The sequence below is a fragment of the Panthera leo genome, chromosome B3 (genome assembly GCF_018350215.1).
Source record: "Panthera leo isolate Ple1 chromosome B3, P.leo_Ple1_pat1.1, whole genome shotgun sequence".
NCBI classification, from domain to species: Eukaryota; Metazoa; Chordata; class Mammalia; order Carnivora; family Felidae; genus Panthera; species Panthera leo.
Genome location: NC_056684.1, coordinates 121,361,031 through 121,381,916, shown reverse-complemented (window position 1 = coordinate 121,381,916; position 20,886 = coordinate 121,361,031). Strand labels below are relative to the sequence as shown.

The window sequence follows — 20,886 nt, the reverse complement described above, 5'->3', positions numbered from 1 at the left end:
TCCATGGCCCGGGCTCTCTTAATGAGAGCCTGTGTATGCATTCATCTCTAGCCATGTGAGCAAATAAAGGACACACATATCTCCCTAGTATGGACCCATGGAAGCCCCAGCATATACGCTGGGAGTACACCTGTAGCATGCAGTCTAGTACTCACTGGAACCGGATGGATGCCTGCTCCAGATAGTAGATGTCAAAGAGCCAGCGGAAAAAGACATTCAAACTAGAAACAAGAACAAGGTAGGTCCTTTAGACAATGAACCTACGTGCTGAGGCTTGGGGTTCAGTTCCTCTTGGCCTGGCTTCCCTCCTGCTGTCCTCCCTTTCTCAATCCCTAGAGACACTCTTGCATTCTAATATTCCAGCTGGACAGCCCATACTGCCTCTCTGCCTTTTTCGTGCTGGGCCACCCCTACCCCTAACCCTTTGGCCTCTCATCTCAAGGCCACTTCTAGCAAACTTTCACCAGGTATTTCTCCCACAGTGCTCTCTCCCTCTTCCAAATTTCTACTGCAGGTTGGCTGTGTTTTTTCCACCTTGGGCTCTCAGCTGACAGGTGTGGCTCGTCTCCCCAGCTGGATGATAAGCTCTTTGAAGGCAGAGTTGACAGCTGACACCTTAGAGTTCACATGATACCTGGCTCATGCTAGGCTCATGACAGGCACCAGACTGTCCTTTGAGGAATGGATTTGCCGCAAGCACAGGTAGGCCTACAGTATCTGAAACAGGAGGTTCCAACTCTAGGGTGAGCCTGTCTGAGAGAGGAGGGATAATTGGAGGTGAGGTACCTGGTCAGTCCCATAGAGGGCAGAATAACCACCATGAACACCAGAAAGATGTAGCACTTGTTCACTATGATCAGATTCTGACTTGATCTAAAGGGAACAAAGAAATACGAGATAAGAACCAGGGACCTAACTATAAAATGATGGAAAAGACAGAGGCAGCTGCCTGGGATAGAAAATTGGTTGAACAGTGCATCCAATACCATCCCCACAGAGCACTGAGAGCTATGCTGCAGCAGGGAAGAGTAGCATAATCAACTAGTGATGTCTGCCTTGGGCACGGGACTGGGAGGAAGGGCACACATGTGCTGTGTGCTTGACACCCTTGTTAGAGGGACATTACCAATGATAATCAGGATCCCTGCAGTTTTAATAATCAACATAAGCCACGTTCTTGGCCAGATAAAAGACCAGTAAGGGTTTCTGTCAGGACAAACCCCCTGGCTTACTGCCCGGTAGGATGCTAGGAGCTTCTGGTGCAGGAAATAACTTTTGAGACCCACACAGCCTTCTGGCAAAAGCCCAGGATGTGGTACATACTTTCTACCCCACCAGCTACCACCATAGAACAATTAGGGCCAAATAGCTCCTATTGTTTAAAATGCTGGCGCTGCACGGCCCGGGCCACAGGTGTCTACAGTCAGATTGAGTTCATGGGCTCCTCTGCAACTGCCTTCCTGACCTTCTTCGGATGAGTCCTGCTCTTTCCTCCTCCCCCGGTGCCTTCTGTCTGGAGTTCCTAGCACTGTAGCTCTGCCTACAGCTCCATCGCCTCAGTGCATGGCTGGAGGCTGTGGGAGCAGCCCAAGAAGGGCTTGGTTTGGGCCTCACATGCTTGACATGGTGGTCCTATCTCAGGGTCTCTGAGACCAGAGGCCCAGAGACAACTCAGACCCCTCTTTCAAAAAAAAAAAAGTTAGTCTTTTGGGATGGTTCTGGGTATCAAATCCACCCCTATGTCAATTCCACTCCTTAGGCCAGATGGCTGGTGGGGGAGTGGGCGGGGGAAGGGGCCGGGGCTGAGCAAACAGCAGGGCTGGGAGAGGAGGCCCCCCATCTCACCTGGTCCAGTGGGCCTCTAGGAAGGCAGAGAAGTAGACCATCAGAGGCATTATCACTGTAAATGCCCAGAGCAACAGGGAGGGGAAGAACTGGGTTATGACTGGGCTCTGTAGGGTAGAGCGGAGGAGGGCAGAGACACATCAGTGCAAGAAGCGCCCCTTCCCCTTCCGGGCCACCCCTGCTTCTCCCACACCTCTGGCCTCGTCTTTCCCAGCTTAGTCCCAGAGCAGGCTTGGTTTCCCTGAGGCTGCGCAGCAGACCTGGCCTTCTTCGTCAGCCTTCCTGGCCAGGGGTCTGCCTGGCTGGTGGCGGGCAGAGGCTGACACCCCAAGGTCAAGTTCTGTCTTCAAGGGGCACAGGTGTTTTAGGCTGAGGTCCCTAGAGGGATGGCCTGGGGTTTTCCTGGTGACTCCGCCCTAGGGCCAGAGCCAGCTGCTGTCACTGATACGGCAGAGCTCACAGAGAAGACACTACTTTCCCTGTGATGTCGTGTGAAAGGAGGTATAGAAATGGGTAAGGTGTGAAGGAAGAATCCCTAGGGTGGTGCTTTGTGGGCCTTCTGTGAGCTTGACAACAGAGGGCAGGAGCAAGCAGCAGCAGGCGTGTGGCCTGTGTGCACGTGTTGCTGGAGTAGGGATGGGGATTATATGCAAGTGGAGGCCTTCTAGGCCTGTTATGATGGCCTTGAGGCTATAGGATTTGGAGACGGGCCAGTCCAGTTTCTCTGATGTCCCATGTCAGTATGAAGCATCCTCTAACTTCAGGGGTGGCCCCTCCAGGGCCTACCGCCCCCAGCCTGGAGTGGGTGTGCCTGGCATGAAGGAAATGGAAGTCCTGCTTCTCTTGGATGGCTGCATGGGAGCTGACCTCACACTTCCCCACCCTCAACCCTACCCCTCAAACCAGGGACCCCAGCTTGAGAGAAAGTGGGGAGTGCAGAGCAGTCACACTTGCCACACCCTTGCACCTGTTGTGCCTCCAGCTAGTCTTGGGTGGCCCAATCTAAAGACTGGACCGCCCATCCCCTGCCCAACTCCCCACCCCAGAACCTGCCTGCAGCACCACCACCCCCTCTTTCCTTCCTTGCCAGCTCCAGTCCCCAAGATAGGCAACGACCTGTGCATTCGTCCCCTTTAGAACAAAGGAAACTCTACACCACCATCTACACAGCCGTGGCCACCTCCACAATGGTGGTGGTGCAAGGGCTCTGGAGCCGCGTTCCAGGGGCCCCCCATCCCGTCCTCGCCTGGGTTCTTCCCTCATCTCCCTGGGGCCCCCATGCCTGGCCTGAGCAGAGGTGGCACCTGCAGGTTCTCAATGGGGCGGGTGACGTTGTACATGTCGATGGTGTTGATGATGATGGCAGGCGTGGTGAGGAAGAAGAAGAGGAAGAAGAGGAGGGTGTTGATTACGATAAAGCGGGCCCACCAATGGAAGCGGCGGACGGACAGGTGTTTCCTGGGGAGGGATGGAGGAGGGAGATGCACTTAGGACCTCGGGTCCCAGCCATTAGACAGGCCCCACGTGCGGTTTCTTGCACACCAGCTGTAGACCCAGACTGCCCTGGTCTAATTCAGCCCCCTGGGCCCAGACCTGCTTGCAACAGGCCCAGATCCTCCCCTCAGTCACACCTTTTGTAAAGGCACCTGTGGTGGGCTGGGTTTGGCGGGGGGGGGGGGGGAGAGCAGAGGCCATGGTGCTCAGGAGAGGACAGGGCCCTGCCAGCCCAGTGGGAGCCATACGTGGGTAACAGAGTAGGAGAACAGGTCCCGATTCCCTTCCCACCCCTTCTTCAATCTCAGTGAAGCTCAAAGGAACGGGGAAGAGGAGAGCAGTGGAGGGGGGCGCTTACCAAATAATGTCTTTAGGGTGTGGGGCAAGGGCAACCCTCCAGCGGTAGGATTTGACGGTGGTGGACACCGAGGACTGCTGGGGGGACACGCCACACTGGATGTACTTGTAATCTTCCTGGATGCTGCAGAGACGGTGGGGGGTGGGGATGGGCAGGAGAGAGAGGTCTGGGTGTGAGGACAACAGACTTAGGAGAGGTCTCATGCCAGGGTCCTAGAGAGATGGACCCCACTTCCTAGGGACTCTTGAAGCCTCAGATATGCCTCTCAGGACATTAGAGGTGGGCAGTTCCTAAAGCCTAGTCCCTGGAGAAAAGGGGCACAGAGGGAGGGACCAGCCCGGAAGGGAGGGGACCACATGGTTCTCAGTTAATGTCCTTCCCCCTTAATAGCAGTGACAGAACAAAGACATGCTCTTTGAGGTTGGTGCCAGAGGTACTAATTTCAGCCTCATCTTAGTATTAATAGCTACCACGTGAGTTCTTTCTGTATGCCTGACACTGAGCTAATGGTTGATGAATATAGCCCCAATTGCACGGCTTACTAAATTGAGGTGCCTGAGACACAACCAAAGAGGGGCAGATGCTGGCCCTGGGTCTTTGGTTTTCTAATTCACATCTCTGCTGTAATTAAACCTCAGATCATCTCTACCGAATGACAGTGTGTCGGAAAAGAAACAGTGTTGTCTCACGTTGGTATATTGTTTGATATACCACATATACTAAATAGAACACATATCCCTTCGTATCCCTCGGGGAGGTGGACAGGGAAGATATAAGGAACCAAATGTGACAGATAAGAAATTGGAGAGTATAAGTGACTTGCAAAATCGCACACAATTGTATCTGACTAAATTCTAGGCTGTTCCACTGCTCCTTTGTAGGGTATGGGTGAGTGAAGACCAAGTGTTATGTACAACCAGTCTCCCTAAGAGAAAGGAGGGCCCCCACAATCCTCAAGGGACTGATTCTGGGGTTCCCATCTATTTGACCCTGTCCTTAGGATCCTTCCAGAACATTCCAGAGTGCATCTAATCCACTCCCTATCAAGGTAGAGCTGCCAGAGGCTGGGGCAGAGGAGGGAGGAGGCTGTAAGGCTATGAATTAGGGGAGACCTGCAGCAGGAGAGGAGAAAGAGCAAGCAGAGCGTCTCTACTCTGACTCTTTCACGTGTGGTGAGGACAGGAGTAATATGTAATGGGGGAAAAATGGATTCACTTTTGTCAAGGCCTGGAAGAGGAACCAAGATGTTTACTCTTAACACCTCCGTGCTGAAGCAAGGACCTAGGGAATGGGGAGCCCAGGGCCTGGGTATCTCTGGAGACAAGCTGAGTCTGGCAGCTGTGGGGAAATGGATGCAGATATGCTCTGGAAAGCAAGATGGCGGCTGCCTGCGGAGAACACAGCGGGCTGGAAGGGCGGTCAGAACATGGCAAACTAGAGGGAGGTTCTCTCTCTTTCCCCCCTTGGCTGGAATGAGGTGAAAGAGGATGGTTTCAGAGGAGCAGAAGCCCACTCGCAGGGCTGGGCTGGGCACAGCAAGCTGCTGGCCCTGGCACTTACTGCTTCGTCATCCTGGAGTCCTGGAAGGTGACAAAGATCAGGTCCAGACGCTTCAGCCGAACGCGGTTGAACTCAGCGTTGAACTCATCAGTCAGCTGCTCCTCCAGCTCACTGTAATATTGTTCTGCATCTACCTGGGGTGAGATTTGGCCCTCAGAGCTGGGGAAGCCAGAGCTCCAGGAAGACCTCACCTGGGCATTGGCCTCTTTCCACTTGAGTGGTGGGCCTGAGGCCTTAGTACCGTTCCCAACCCCCTGCAAAGCCTGGCAAAGAGCTCAGGATCCCAGTGGGCTCCAAGATCCCAACTTGAGAACAGGGAGAGGCTGTGACTCTGAAATTAGCTCCTTGCTCTTAGATCTGGGAAAGGTAAGGCACACCTGGGGGTTAGGGGGTGCTTTTGGATTTGGGCTGGACTCTAAAGGAGCGTTAGAATGTGTCTGCGGCATTTTTGGAGAAGAGGGATGATTCTTTTTCTGGACTGGCTAGAGTTCGGTCCTACCCTGTGGCCTCCTCCTAGCCACGGTGGTTGGGTAAGAAGATGGAGCCCAGTGCCTTCAAATGTTTCAGTCCTAGCCCTTTGAGAGCCTAAGGCCTGACACCCTACAGCAGTCTACTGTGTTCTCTCTGGTCCTCCCATCCAAGACTAGAAGTGGGCATGAGCAAGCCTCCCTGATCACCCAAGAAAGGCTTCAGCTCCTCTACATTCTCAACAGGGAGGCAGGAGGGAGGAGGGAAAAGAAGGGAGGAGCTGGGTGCCACAGCACCAGAGCAGATCTGAATGGGGCCCAAGGGTCCAGAGGCCTGGACAGAGCTGGAGACCCAGTGCCCCAGCCCCACTCCTCTGCTGTGTCCCCTGATGCCCGGGGCAGGTACCTCTTTGAAGCAGGTCCAGCACTTGCAGAAGCACAGGTGGGAACAGGGGTGGATCTTGATCATCACCTTCCCACTCTTCTTGGCCTTGGCAGTGTAGTAGAGCCGGCCCCGCATCGCATGGCGCCTATTGGCCGGTGGGCAGTGGGAGGAGGGATCTTGTGGCTGGGGACCAGCAGAGCCACATCCTCCCCTTGTACCCCCACCCCAGATCCAGACAGACCCCGCTGCAGACTCACCTCTGATCATCCAAATCGATCAGGGTCCTGACGTCATAGCAGAAGTGGACTCTGGTCACCACGCATCCTGGATAGGCCTCACTGTAGCCACAGACATGGATGCTGAACTAGCCTATGGTGCTGGGGATATGCCATCCTCCCCACACTATCCGCCCCCCAGAACTATAGCCCACAGGGCTGAGTGGCTCAGCTGTCTGTGGTCCCTGGCTCTTGGATGGGAGACCCCATTACTCGTGCCTAAGGTCAAATTTCAGAGTTGATCCCTGGTCATCTAAGATTTGCCTCATCCTTCCCATATGGTCCAGAATAGAGCCAGGTGGGGACAGAGCTAGAAATCGCTGCCCACGAGTGATAATTATCTCCTGGGGCTAGGACCTTGGGTCATGAAAGATGCTCCAAGATGACCTGCTCTAGATAACTGGTCCAGGAGCTTGCCAGGCATTTGGTTGGAGCAGCAAGGGAAGGGAAATTTACACCCACCACGCACATGCCATGCGGGAAATCCCTTGACTTCAGAAAGCCTGCTCTGGTCACAGGGCCTCCCCCTTTCTGGAAAGCTAATCCTGAGCCAAGCCCAGGATGAGCTATCACTTGGGGTGTCTCTCTCGCTCCACCATCCTATGCCAGCTTACTACCCACATGAAGAATCAGGCAAGGTTACCGGGAAGAGGCAATCCACGCTTCAGTCCATTTGACCGACTTACTGAAAATGCTTAATGATGATTTCTGGGTCTTGGATGTCCGTGGGGACATAGGTGATCATTAGTGTCCTGGTGACCTAAGTGGGGAAGGCAAATGGAGAGAGAAGAGTGTGTTTACACAGGACTCCTGGATGTCTGGGTCTTTGGTGGCCCAGAACTGTCTGGAACAGGCTTGCTACTCAACCAGGCTGCCCTCTTGCTGGGGAAGCTCAGTACCAGCTTCCCTGGCCTGTGTCCCTGAGGTCAGTAGGCTGTGGGCTGTGGGAAGCTGCAGGCAGGCATGCCACGCCTCTGTTATTCTCCGTGATCCTGATCCAGAATAACTGCCAACGAAAGCTGAGGTCAAGGGAGAAAGAGGCAGAAGCTGTCAACAGGGAGGGCCGGGGAGGGAGCCTGGAGCTCCGGGACTGGCAGGGGCTGCTCCCGCTCCTGGCTGACAGCACGGCCTCACCCTGCCATCACTCTGGCCTCCCTGCACCTCTGCTGTGCCACGGGATGTCACGAGAAGTCAGTGGGGCCGTCTCCAACATTACACTGGGCAGGGGGTTAGGAGGTGAGCTAGACTCTGGGGAGGTGATGGGGAAGCCCTTCAAATGTCTTCCTGAGCCATCCCCTCAGGGTGACAGTGAGCTGCAAGAGACAGGAGTCTCAGCAGATGCTTCTGGTGACGAAAAGGAAAGCTGATGTAGCTGAGTCCACACTGCTCAGGGGTGCCCAAGCCACTAGGCCTGCAGGCCAAAGCATTCAGAGTAACCTTTCAGGGGTATGTGGATTTGCGATCTGGGGTGGGGTAGAGCACATCAGTCCTTCAAGATGGATGGCGTCGAGGGAGCTGGTCCTACTCCACCAGAGCCAAGGGTGTTAGTCTTCATGGTTCCCCTTCCCTGCCACGGTCTGGACGGCCCACACACCCCTTCCCTTGCTGGGCTGGTGCAGGTGCGGGTGCAGGTGCGGGTGTGGGTGAGGGTGGGGGTGCGGGTGAGGGTGAGGTTGAGGGTGGCGGTGAGGGTGAGGGTGGGGGTGAAGGTGAGGGCAAGGGCAAGGGTGCGAGTGAGGGTTATGGTGTGGGTGCAGGTGAGGGTGCGGGCGAGGGTGCGAGTGAGGGTGAGTGTGCAGGAGGGGGTGTGGGTGGGGGTGCGGGTGAGGGTGCGGGTTGGGTGCGGCTCAGGCAGGCAGCGCTGAGGGCCCACCTGCCGCCCCTGGGCCTCACGTCTACACCCTCAGGGCAGCTGTGCACTTCAAACGCCTGGACTGCCAGTAGCAGGAGCAGGTGTGAAGCGTCAGGGCCCCAGTGCAGGCTCCACTGCTGATGGATGGGGAGTTGGCGGGAAGGTGCCCGACTGCCCCCCACCCCACTCAGGCTGGGAAAACTCGGGGGGGGGCATGTTCTGCCTGATCCCCAGGCTGCCCAAAGTGCCCGTTCCTTAACGGCTGCCTCTTATCTGCATCTTCTTCTCCCTCCCACTCCCCCCCACCCAGCCCAGTGGTTTTTCCTAGAATCACCTTCAAAACAGGCAAGTGCTGTGCTATTCCTTATCGCAGTGCCTGCTTGGGAGGTGGGGTGGGGTGACCCAAACCAGGACAGGGAGGATACTGCGCCAGGACCTGGGGTCTCTGACCTCAGAGACTGTGGAAGGGCAAGGAACTTGGGCATTCCCCAGCAGGGGGCACTGAACACTGAGGATGGGAGCCCCCCTGCTGGCCCAGGGGTTCGTTAATCCTTTAGTCTGTGGATGGTGGGGATCCGGGGGTCTTTGGAGAGGGGCCAGGCAGCAGGGTGTAGCGGTAGGAGGCACCTGGGAACAGCTGTTTGCCAGCTGGCTTGGGAGAGTTTCAGTGGTTTACCACCCAGGACAGCTGTGCTAGGGGCCAGGTGCTGATTCACCGGGCTAAGAGCAGGGGGCTTGCGCCGCTCAGGTGAGACTGCCCCCTACAGGTGTGCAGAACGTGCCCATGTGGGGTGCCTCTGCAGGCTGGCAGTGGGACGGTCCAGCTGGGGAGGGCTCTGGCTGGCAGGGAGCAGTTCCGGGAGTCCATTTCGCTTACTCACCTTATGGCTCTTCTTGGGCACAAACCCTAAACAGTGATGGGTCATGAAGACGAAGTTAATGACGAAATAGAGGAAGGAGAAGCAGCTATGCAGCCACAGGACCTTACTCCTGCCAAGAACAAGACACAGGAGGGGTGAGACCACCCTCTCCCACCCCATCCGGTTCTCCCCTGGGCCACCCTCTGGTGCCTCCAGACACTGGGGCACCTTGGAAGGGGACGGCCATGGTAAGAAGCGGGTGCCCCATGTGGGCTGCTAAAGGCTAACGTTTGTTGAGTGCTTCCTATATGGCAGACCCAGGCTGGGACTAGATGCTTTATGTACATTTCTCACTAGACCCTAACACCATACGAGGGTGGTACTGTGACTATCTTCATTTGATCAGAGTGGCGGGTGGCCTGCCCGAGGTCACTCCTAGCCGGGGCAGCCCTGGCAGGTGAGCCCGGGCAGGGGAAGCGCTTCGACTCCTCACTGCTGTGCTGTGCTGCTGGCGGCCGCAGCTCAGGCTCCCATGGCTGCCCAGCAGCCCACGCGGAGGGGTCATCTGACCTCTGTGGCGAGGGACAGGGGGTCACACTCGCGTCCAGAGGGAGGAGGGCCCGGTGGGTTTGCTCTGCCTCTATGGGGTAGGAAGGGTGGTAGCACGCGGGCTTTGGGCTCAGATGATGCTGTCCCGGGGCATCTGGCCAAGCTGACTGTTCAGAAATAGGGCCCACCTTATTTGGTGCGGTCTGAGGAGAGAAAAGCTGTGTCGCTTCAAAACGTCTCCTCGCCACTCATCCCAGTGCCTGACATTTCACGTAACATCCCCCTCCAGCTAGGTGTCTCAATCTTCCTTTCCTGAGAGCCGGCAAGTTTATACGGTCTCTAAAGAACATTCCTGCTTTCTGCCAATACGGATTTATGGATTTTGAAGGGTCTTTCCTGCCCTATTAAAATTAACATCTTGGGGGCGCCTGGGTGGCTCAGTTTGTTAAGCTTCCGACTTCAGCTTAGGTCATGATCTCGTGGCCCAAGAGTTCAAGCTCCGTGTTGGGCCCTGTGCTGACAGCTCAGAGCCTGGAGCCCGCTTCGGATTCTGTGTCTCCCTGTCTCTCTGCCCCTCCCACTCATGCTCTATCTGTCTCAAAAATAAACCAACATTAAAAAAAAATTTTTTAATAAAAATAAAAATTAACATCTTGTTGGGAAGGTGTAGGCACCGCACCCCCACCGTGGCTGGCCGGGGAGAAGGTGGTGAATTCTGCTGTGGTGTCGGCAGCACCGGGGGAGGAGATGGCTGGAAGGGGTGCTAAGAGGATGCCACAGCCCCATTCTGCTGATTTGGGAGTTTGATGGATTGCAGGGTGCGGGGGCAGAGGGGCCGGGGTGGGGCAGGAGCGTGTGAACCCCCTCTCACACCTGCTGCTTCAGCTTTGTCAGGAAGTCAGCCACACCCGGCCGAGACACCCTGGGGGCCTGTTTTCTCAGCAAGGACCGGCAGGGCCACATCTGGCTCAGTACAAGTTGATCTGATCAGGTTGGCTGCTGTTGAAATCCACGAGTCCCGTCCAACAGTTCTTTCTCCACCACAGACTAGACTAGTAATAAAGCTCAGGGTGGCGGTGCATTGCCCCAGACCCAGGGTCAGCTAATGGCACAGGTGGGGCATAAACTCAGGTCATGTGGTTCCTCAGTCCCCCTGCTGTGGGAATCAGGTCTACACTTTATTCGGTTATATGAGGGTTAACTTGCTCTATTTTGTGAGCAGGAAATAATACCTCAAGCCTCTGCTTGCTACAGGGTCTTTGCCACTTGGGGGCTGGACATATTAAACAAACAGGACCATCTTTCCAAGTCTTCAGGAGTGGCCAGTTTGGGTAGTTCTACCTACTACAGATGTGAGGACACTGAGGCAGCAGGAGTCCTGCCCCCTAAGAGAATGCAACTTCTGGCATCCTACTCAGTGCATGGGTCCCAAGGAAACCAGGCCTTTCTTAGCAGCAGAGCAGTGCCCATGTTTTTGACCCACAAGTTGGACCTTCTCTCCCCACCAATAACCCTGAGCCAGTAAAATGGGAGGTAAGACGATCAGGTACCTACTCTATGGAGACATTGACAATGGTGGTCCGACCGAAGTGACTATTCCAATCTGAAAGAGAAGAAAGTGACTGATCTCAAAGCTGGTTCCTTGATTGAGTGAGTGTGGGAGCTGCTTGCGTTCGAGGTTCCCAGATGAATGCCTGGGGTCTAGAGATGCTTGCCCACATCCTACCCTCCCCTCTTGTTCCCCAGAACTTGCCCCCACCTCCCCAAAAAACCAGAAGCGGCCTCTTCTTCTTCCTGAGACTGCTGGTTGGGGCTCTACCAGCCAGGTCTTGATGAGGCATCCCCAGTGCCCAACTGGAACAAGCAGACGCCAGTAAATGCTTATTGAAGGAGCCCAGGGCCCCAGCACGAGTGGAGGGAAGAAATCAGTAACACTGTTACCCCTGGCAACAATCACAAGAATGTCACATTGCCTCATTTCGACAGAGTAAAGCCTTCTGGCAAAATGTATTAAGTTTGTCAGTTTGGACATCTCTGGGTATTATGAAATGTGTCCAGAAATCTTGCGTTGATATACTATACATATCTATGTTACATGTAATATAACGTATCATTGCCAACACACAAGCTCTTAGGAAGGGAATCTGGAAAGACAGAAGTTACTGTGGCAGTGGTATCTCGTGGCACATTGTGTGCTAGCTTGAATTAACTGAGGTCTGCCTCTGGCTGAGGAGAAACAGACGCCTGAGGAATCAGGGTACCACTGGCTGCCACATGGGCACTTAAGGTGCTAAACTACACCACTTAGTTGTACGGCCTTCGGCTCCGTCCATCTTCACATTTCTAAGTGAAGTACTGGCTATTATTCACCGGACACTCACTACGTGCCAGGCTCTGGCATCGTCTCCCGATCCCCACGACAGCTGAGGATCCGAGGCCTGGGGGGATTGATGTGCTTAATATAATAAGAAGTCATTTGCTAGATCGAGCAAAGGTATTTTCTGGGAAGCAGACGTGGGTCAAGTCTACACCCACAATGTCATTCTGTCAAAAGGACCCTCTTATAACGAGTGTGGCTAGACTTCCTATGAGACCAATTTTATACTTCCAGTGCTATGTCTGTCACAGAGGGGATGGGGAGAGATCAAGTTCAGGGATCTTTGCGGTAGGTCACATGCCATAAAAAGGCCTCTGCAAAGACCTGGCAAGATGTAGGGTGGGGCTGCAGGTAAACATTCAGCTCCAGACTGAATTACTACTGTGTGTCTGCCATGGGCCAGGTCCTGGGCCACACGTGTGATGAAGGACGCCCCAGGTCCAGTCTCCACATGGGAGGACAGAAGTTTGGGTTGTCCTAAGGTCACATAACTAGTTTTGAGATGCGGACTTAAATTTTAGATTTCTAGACTACCAAGACCCCAGCTCTGCCCCGCCTACCAGGCCGCCCGTTAGGTCGAGTGGCCCAGGCGCAGGACGCGCTGAGCTCCGCCTACCCAGAACGGTTCCAGTGTAGTTGATGGGCAAGATGATGCCCAAGGAGGGGATGCAGAGGATAAGCACAAAGATGATGAGATGATACTGGAACATGATGTAGATGCGGGCATCGTCTCCACACTTGCTAATTAGATCCTCGTTCCTGGAAGAGACACACAGACAAGGACACTCCTCAGGAGCCAGCGTGGCCACAGCTTAAGTCGGAGGGAGGTAGAGAAAAGGAAGAGAAGATTATCAACCTACCCCCAAGTTTTCTTTTCTTTCTTTTCTTTTTTCTTTTTTTAGAAATATCACCCTTCATCTCAAAGCCTCTGTTATGCCTCAAATGTATTTCACTGAATTTCACAGGCATATCGAAGGCAGAAGTTATGTTACAGACACTCACTTGGGAATCCAGAAGCACTTTTGAAATCAAGCATTCATTCCATCTTTTATTGCTTCTTCATACATTTTGAGTGCTTGCCATGGTGCGTGCACCAGACAAACCACCAGCGAGATCAAGATGCACCCTATTTTTTAAAAAGTTGTTTCTTTTAATGTGTCAGTTAAAAAGGAATTCTTAAAACCACAAAGAGATATCACTCCATACTGCCAGATTGACCAAAGCTAGAAAGTCAGACAATACCAAGTCTTGGCAAGGGTATGGGGGCACTGGGAGCTCTCCCACACTCATGGGTACGACTCCGGCAGAGCCACTTTGGAAAGCAATTGGTATGATCTAAGGAAATTGAATGTATGCACAGCCTATGACCTAGTAACTCCGGGTCTAGTATTATTTCCAGTAGAAACACATGCACATATCAAGAGACATGTATAAGAATCTCATAGACGCCTTGTTTATAACAGCCTCAAACAACCTAAACGTCTACCGAAGGTGGAAATGGACACAAGAATTGTGAGATAATGTATGCATATACATGATATATATATATATGTACATATATATGTGTGTATATATATATATGTGTATATATATATATATATATATAATGATATATATATAAAACACTGTATATATAACGAAATACTATACAGAGATAAAAATGAATGACCATAGCTGAACCTCACAAACACAATGTTGAGTGAAAGATCCAGGGACAAACAGTACATATTGTATGTTTTCATACACAAAGTTCAAAAATAGGCAATATAGAACTATGGAGTTAGAAGTCAGGATACTCTCCCTTTGGAGAGGAGGAAGTGATAGAGTGTTGGCAATGTTCCAGTTCTTGATCTGCTTTGCTGTAATTGAGCTGGACATTTATTTTTTGTGGACTTTTCCATGTGTGTGTTATACTTCAAAAAATTTTTTAAAAGTATGGGGCGCCTGGATGGCTCAGTCAGTTGAGTGTCTGACTCTTGATTTCAGTTCAAGTCATGATTCCAGGGTTGTGGGATTTAGCCACACATGGGACCCTGCACTGAACATAGAGCCTGCTTAAGATTCTGTCTCCTTCTCCCTCTGCCCCTCTCTCCTGCTCATGCTCTCTCTCTCTCTCAAGAAAAAGAAGAAAGAAAGAAAGAAAGAAAGAAAGAAAGAAAGAAAGAAAGAAAAAAGAAAGGAGGAAGGAAAGAAGGAAAGAAAAGAAAGGAAAGAAAGAAAGAAAGAAAGAAAGAAAGAAAGAAAAGAAAGAAAGAAAAGTGAAATTTTATTATAGAAACTTTTGCCTTGGGTGGCTCAGTTGGTTGAGCTTGCAACTTTGGCTCAGGTCAAGATCTCACGGTTTGTGAGTTCGAGCCCCACATCAGGCTCTGTTCTGACAGCTCAAAACCTGGAGCCTTCTTCAAATTCTGGGTCTCCCTCTCTCTCTCTGCTCCTTCCCCACTTGCACTCTCTCTCTCAAAAATAAATAAACATTAAAATAATTTTTAAAAAAAGAAATCTTGGGAAATACAAAGGAGAAGAAAATCATTCATGCAGAATCTCATCCAACCCAAGATAATGACTATTAAGCATCTTGGTTAATCTCCTTTAGTTTTTTGTTGTTGTGCTTGTTTAACTTAGTGACTATAGCATAAACAGCATTTGATGTATTGCCCAGAATTCTCAGCATGGGAGTCAAGATCCCAGCTGATCCTTCCAGCCCAACCATTTAGCTTCTCTCTTGCCATGTATCCTTGCTTCTAGCCACACTAGACGGACCATTTCTGGATGCTCCCTGCCCATCTCTGCCCCAAACCTTCACTCATGTAGTCCTTTATTTGTGATGGGTCCTGCACTTGGCATAGAGTGGAAATTCTCCCCATCCTTCAAGGCCTGGCTCAAAGCTTGCTTCTCCTGAACGCCCTAGCTGGAATTAATTTCTTGTCCCCCAAATACCCCCTGCACAGCAATGATAATTTCCCATTATGAATTATATACAGTGAGTCTTGTTAACCTTTGCCTCTCCAACTAGATTCCGTGGGCTTTGTACACTGGCACTTGGGCTTCCTTGTCCCTGATCAGTAAATGTATTAAGCTGTCATCTAGACACTGTTCTCAAAGGGTGCGGGATGCATAATACAATGCCCAGCCTTCCTCCTTTCCTGGACGATGAGTTCCCCATGGAGGAACCTTTGGGTGGAGTAGGGTGGGGGGGTGGGGAGGATTCTCACCCGGAAACACACACTACTGTGCACACTGACCTCCCACTGACCCGCAGGTCTGGGTATGCACACGTGAATAGCTGTATACACGGATTTGCACCAACATAGTGACATGCCTCTTTTATTTCATATTCACATGTGCACCACAGAGATGCGTACTGCATGAAGTTTTAAGTTTTACACGTACGCTACTCTCTTGCCACACTTCCCCCTGCCCCCACATATACCCGCTGATGGGTAGGCAGACAACAGAAAACCCAGAAAGTCAGCTGTCCAAGACCGAGGGTGTGGTCAGCTCAGGCCGGCCTATGTACCCCAGGTTTCCCTCCCTCTTCCCCATGTAAAGAGCTGGCTAATGTGCCATTCTGCCCCGGCCCATCCTTCACGAACTTGCTAAGCCCAGGGACCCACAACCAGCTCGTATGGCCTCCCAGGGTAACCAGCTCCAAGTGTTCAGACACGTTATTGATTTTTTAAACATGTCTTAAATCGGCAAATGCTTGTGGAAAGGAAAAAAGTAAATTCCCTTGAAACTGTGGACAAGGGTTGCCTCTCTGCAGGAGGCCTGGAGGTGGCTTCCAGGTCTCTCGTAATGAAAATATATTTAATGTGAGCTTGTGCATGTTTTAAAACTTACCCAAGCAAAACCAGACAAGGTGCCAAGAAATAAAATGTTTCCCTTCCACTCCCCCTACATGTGGCTAAGATCCCTGAACCACACACACAAACTAGCTGTATCACTTCTGGATACTAGGAACTCTGATGGATGATGAAGACAGCCCGGGAGGCAAGGCCACGGGGACTCCCCCATCAGTGGGGTTGGAGCTCAAACACCAGAGGCCAGTGGTACTAAGCCCAGCTCAGGATTCCCAGGGCCCAGTCAGGGTGCCTCGTGCCCCCTTCAGCAGGTCTGGAGGAAGGGGGGGTGCCCTGAGGTGGCCCAAGGGGGTAGGATGGGGTCTTGGAAAAATGTGTGAATGCTCCCAGCCAGGGCCTGACTGGTGGGCGTGGAGGCACACGCAAGAAGAAGTTCTATGAACCTTTGCCAAAAAAGCAAATTAGCAGGCCCATTCAGGCCCCTTGCTGCAGGTGGCCTTTGAGGGGCAGTGAGACTGTACCCTAAGGCAGGCATCACCAGGCAAGAAAGGACCCTGGAGGAGGGTTTTGAAAGGTGGACAGGGCAGGACAGATGGGGGATATTTAGGGAGCACCCAGGAATGTACAGGGCTCTGAGGTGGAGGCAGAGCCATGTGCACAGGCATGAGGTGTGCATGCACACACATACACACAGCGGGGACAGAGAGTTCTGGTAAGCGCTCAGCTGAAGCCGGGCAGAGTCAGGAGGGTGCAGTCAAAATCATGAAGTGTGGGGTAATTAGGAGAAAACAGGTGACTTGGGGTCTTTCTCTTTGCCAACTGGGGTCTGGCCCTAAAGAGATCCAGAAGGCAAGCGGACAAGGGGCTGTCCCTCTGTAATCAGTGCTGAGGCAAGAGGAAGTATGCCCTTCTGCCTGGTATTTTCTTTTCCATTTCAACACGATGAATGGTGTTCACAGAAAGAAAGCAAATAGCTATGCAAGAAGAATTTCTTTTTCCTAGTGTGGGATCCATAAAAGCATTTTTATAAGCATGAGAAAATGGTCCTTTCCTGAGGGCTGTGGGCTGTGCCCAGGTCCCATTTCACCCACTGTGACCCAGGAAGCGTCCCCTGCCTGGGCAGGGCTGAGGCAGTCAGTGGGGAGTGGGGAAGAGGGTCCAGAACGCAGGCCGGGGCCCAGACCTGCAGGGCAGCACGCCCCACCCCCATCATCACCCAAATATGGCAGCTGCTATCACAAGCTCGGAAAGTTCAGGCACTTACTTCATGGTGATGGTGTTGAAGAACCAGGAATAGAAGCCCTGGGGAAAAAGGAGAGAACATGTGAGAAAATCCAGGCCCAGGCCTGCCCTCCTCAGCTGTGGGAACCTGGGAAACATGAGGCAGCGTCAGCAAGGGGCCTCCTTCCAGGCAAGAGATGGCAGTGAGAAGGGCATGGGTCCTGGAAGGAAGTGGGCTCCATCTGGAATCAGTGGTGACTGTCCAGGGAGAGGTCTCCCCGGAAGTGAGCTATGAGTTCACATTCCTGCCATGTGGCATCCTGTTACAGGAAATGGGGGCTTAGTGGGTCTTGGACCGGAGGGAGAGAAGGGACCGTTTGTAGGGTGGACGTTGGCTGGTTTCTGTCTGTCCCTCATTGCTTCTGCCTGGGAAATGCCCCCCCCCCCAAATGCATGTGGCCCGGTGGGCTGTCCGTCAAGCAGGGGTCCGCCACCAGTGGTCAGCTGATCAACAGGAACATGATGCAAGTGGGGCCAATCAAAATTCTCTTAAAGGGATTGAGAGGGGCATTGGGAGAGAGGGTCTCTCTCCGTCTGAGCTCCTGCACCTTGGTGAACACCATGGAGCCTGCAGTGGCTTGGTGTCATCTTCGATGCTACAGGCAGGAGCTTGTCTGAGGAAAAAAAAAAAAGCCTGGAGAGAGGATCCTGGTCGCATCACAGGACTTGGATCAAGTTGTACCCAAAGAAGCCACTTCTCTCTGGATTTCCCCACACTCTAGCCACGTGTTACCTTTTTTTTTTTTTTTTTAAACACTAGTTTGAGATGGGTTTCTTCTCCTACATCTGAGAGTCCTACTGGGGCGCCTGGGTGGCTCAGTCAGTTAAGCGTCCGACTTCGGCTCAGGTCATGATCTCATGGTTCATGGGTTCGAGCCCCGCGTCGGGCTCTGTGCTGACAGCTCAGAGCCTGGAGCCTGCTTTGGATTCTGTGTCTCTGTCTCTTTGCCCCTCCCCCACTTGTTCTCTCTCTCTCTCAAAAATAAATAAACTTGAAGAGTCCTGTTGATTATGGCTTTCTCTCAAGGTCTTGCTGTCTGGGGTTTCTGGGTGGTGGGGAAAGGCAGCCTCAGCCGTGGAGGTGATGGGGGGGCCTAGAAAGGAAGTCTGCTTGGGGAGAGTGTGCATGATGATGGGCTGGGGCCCATGGCCCTAAAAGTGGCCAGATCTGATAGCTGGTGAAGTTGCCCGGTGCGTGATTCCTTCCAGGATACTCTAGGGTTTAGGAAAATCTTGGAAAATGTTTAACTCTTGATTGACCCCATTTGATCACAAGTACGTGAGTGAAACAGGCAGCCTTCCTGGCTGACATTCCCCTGCGCCACGCTGATTGGGGAAGGGTATTTCCCAAAAGGAAGTGATAGGAAAACAGAAGGAAATTCCTTGCTCCATTCAGTATAAGACCCACCAAGTACCCTTCCCCTGTATGGGGTTGCCTGATGGGCAGACATCCACCTTAGGGGGGACCGTGTCCTCAGTTATGTCTTGAAGAACTAAAATACAGATGCCCAGTATGGGTCACAGCAATGAAGGGGACTAGCATGCTGGTGGCATTGATTGTGAAAGTCCCCAGGGAAGTCGTGAGTTGCTAAACAGGAGTTGGGCTGAGAGTCTGAACTCCACTCTCTGCATCGGAGAGTTTTTCGCACCACCACCTATGGGCAAACAGGGGTGTGTTTTATTTAGTGGGTGAGGAGGTTTGTTGTGCACAGCAGGGGACACACCTTCCTGGGAGTCACTTCCATCCCTTCTATGGCAGGTGCAAAGGTGTATACCCCACATGGCATGTACAAGTCCTGGAATTCACACAGGACAGGACTGTCCTTGAGAGGGCAGAGGTCGTGAGAAAAAGTGTGGCCTATGTGCCTGTAGAAACTGCACAGACGTAGATGCGTGAGTGAGCATGTGTGCAGTATCTCTCTTCTCTCACGGACGACAGGCCCACACATGCGGACGTGCTCCCCTGGGTTTACACCGCAGCTAGGGAAGGCGCAAACCATTCAGAAGACAGAGCACCTGAACAGCAGGCCTGAGAAGCAGATACCGCCTCTCCTCCTGTCCCATCCCTGCAGGAAATAGCCACAAGGTCCTAGGAACCAGCTCAGCTGACAAGACTGAGTGACAGCGATCAGTTCATCGCACCTCGCTTGGTGGCCCCAAGCTCCTCACTCCCACCACATGGGGTAATGACCCGTTTGCTTTACCCACGCCACTCGGCCTGGCTGAGGCCCCGGCATCCTGGCCGGGGCATCCACGGGCCACCTCACCAGACTCTCTCCCTGCCCGTCTCATTTCTACCTCTGCAGTTTGACCACCTCACTGCTGCTGTAATGATTCCTCAGATATTTTAAAATAAATGATCTTTTTGCCATTGTACAACAACAACAAAAAACCCCAACCAAAGCAATGCTTCCGAAAATAAACCTGAGAGTCAACCTTGTAAGGTAGGCATGACTGTCCCTGTTCTATAGAGGAATTCTAAGGGACAAATTTGTCTGAGGCTCTCCACACAGCTTGGGGCAGATCCTGGCAGATAAGGGGACCAGGTCTCTTAGAGGGATGATAATGGAAGGAATATGGTTTTACTCACTCACTGCCTCCAACAAACACAAATCAGATGCTAATTACATGGCAGGTTGGCCTGGCTGGGGGTGGGGGGGGGGGTGGGGTGGGGACAGTGGTGGGCCAGCCCAGGTCAGCACCTGCTCTTGCTGAGGGAGCAGAGACCCTGGACCAATCTGGTAGATGAGGGACTGTTACGGACTGAGTTAAGAGCTCTGAAGAAAAGCAATGCATGTAAAACCAAAGATCTGGACCCACAAGGCAGGGATGGGGCTCCTGGGGAAGTGGCGTTTGGGCTGAAATCTGAACAAAGGGTGAGTGTGTTAACCTGAGGGGGGGGCCACCGGGGAGGGGGAGGGGAAGGACAGGCCAAAGGCCCTGTGGAGGGAAGGAGGTGGCACTTTTAAGGATCTAAAAGGTGGTCACTGTGGCCAGGGATGGGGGAGTTGGGAGGCAAGGACAGATGAGGTGGAAAATGGGTGGGGCAGGACACAGGCGTGGACATATTGGTTAGAGGCCACCCTGCCTCATCCAACAAGAGGCTGATGGGGGCCTGGCCTGGGGGGTGGTGGGAGAGGTGGAGAGAAACAAGACTGGGAGGGTGACAGCAATACAACTTGGTAATGAACTGGCTGTACCTGGGGGCCTGGGCCAGACCCAGGGGGTGCACCTGGGTGGGTGGTGGGCAGAGTCTGAAACCAGGGATCTAGGAACAGGTGGGTGGAGGGATGTCGTGGCATGTTTTGGACATACTGAACTCCAAACGCCTTTACAATCTCCACGTGGAGATATTTTGAGGATCATTGGATAAATGTGTCTGGAGCCCAGAGAGAGGGTTAGCTGGAGACAGAAATTTAGGAGGGTTCTGTGCAGAGGTGGCAGGCGAGGCTGGGAGTGTGGGTGACGTCGCCCAGCAGAGAGAGGAGGAGGTCTGGGACCAGCTGAGGGAAACCCCTGGGGCGGAGGAGCCTGCAGAGGGGATGGGGAGGAACAGAGGAGCGGCAGAAGAGAAACCCAGAGAGTGCGATGGCACAGAAGCGACTGGAAGTGCCTGTTCAAGAAGGGAAGGCGGTCTACAGGGCCGGATGTCTCTGAGAGACCAGATGAGATGAGAACTCAGCAAAGCCCTTGGGATTTCATGGCCTGGGACAACCGATGGCTCGTCTGGGTGGAACGGAGGGGTGGGAGCCACTCTGGAGGGGTGGAGGAGTAAGTGGGAGT

The 20,886-nt window shown here is 52.8% G+C and overlaps 1 protein-coding gene across 11 annotated transcripts in view; it reads right to left on the bottom strand.

Moving 5' to 3' along the window:
* Nucleotides 1–20,886, bottom strand: part of TMEM63C (transmembrane protein 63C) — a 74,834-nt gene that overhangs the window by 12,243 nt on the left and 41,705 nt on the right. For all 11 annotated transcript variants that reach the window (XR_006203970.1, XR_006203971.1, XM_042943904.1 and 8 more), the window contains 13 exons: nucleotides 17,087–17,124; nucleotides 12,639–12,781; nucleotides 11,200–11,248; nucleotides 9,118–9,226; nucleotides 7,071–7,144; nucleotides 6,367–6,447; nucleotides 6,131–6,254; nucleotides 5,258–5,391; nucleotides 3,698–3,820; nucleotides 3,150–3,303; nucleotides 1,846–1,952; nucleotides 787–873; nucleotides 156–221 (listed from right to left, as the gene is read on the bottom strand). Coding sequence is in view for 9 of the 11 variants with exons in the window: in XM_042943904.1 (XP_042799838.1) it covers nucleotides 156–221; nucleotides 787–873; nucleotides 1,846–1,952; nucleotides 3,150–3,303; nucleotides 3,698–3,820; nucleotides 5,258–5,391; nucleotides 6,131–6,254; nucleotides 6,367–6,447; nucleotides 7,071–7,144; nucleotides 9,118–9,226; nucleotides 11,200–11,248; nucleotides 12,639–12,781; nucleotides 17,087–17,124 (1,289 nt within the window). In the remaining 2 variants the exon portion in view is untranslated. The remainder of the gene's footprint in view (nucleotides 1–155; nucleotides 222–786; nucleotides 874–1,845; nucleotides 1,953–3,149; nucleotides 3,304–3,697; nucleotides 3,821–5,257; nucleotides 5,392–6,130; nucleotides 6,255–6,366; nucleotides 6,448–7,070; nucleotides 7,145–9,117; nucleotides 9,227–11,199; nucleotides 11,249–12,638; nucleotides 12,782–17,086; nucleotides 17,125–20,886) is intronic.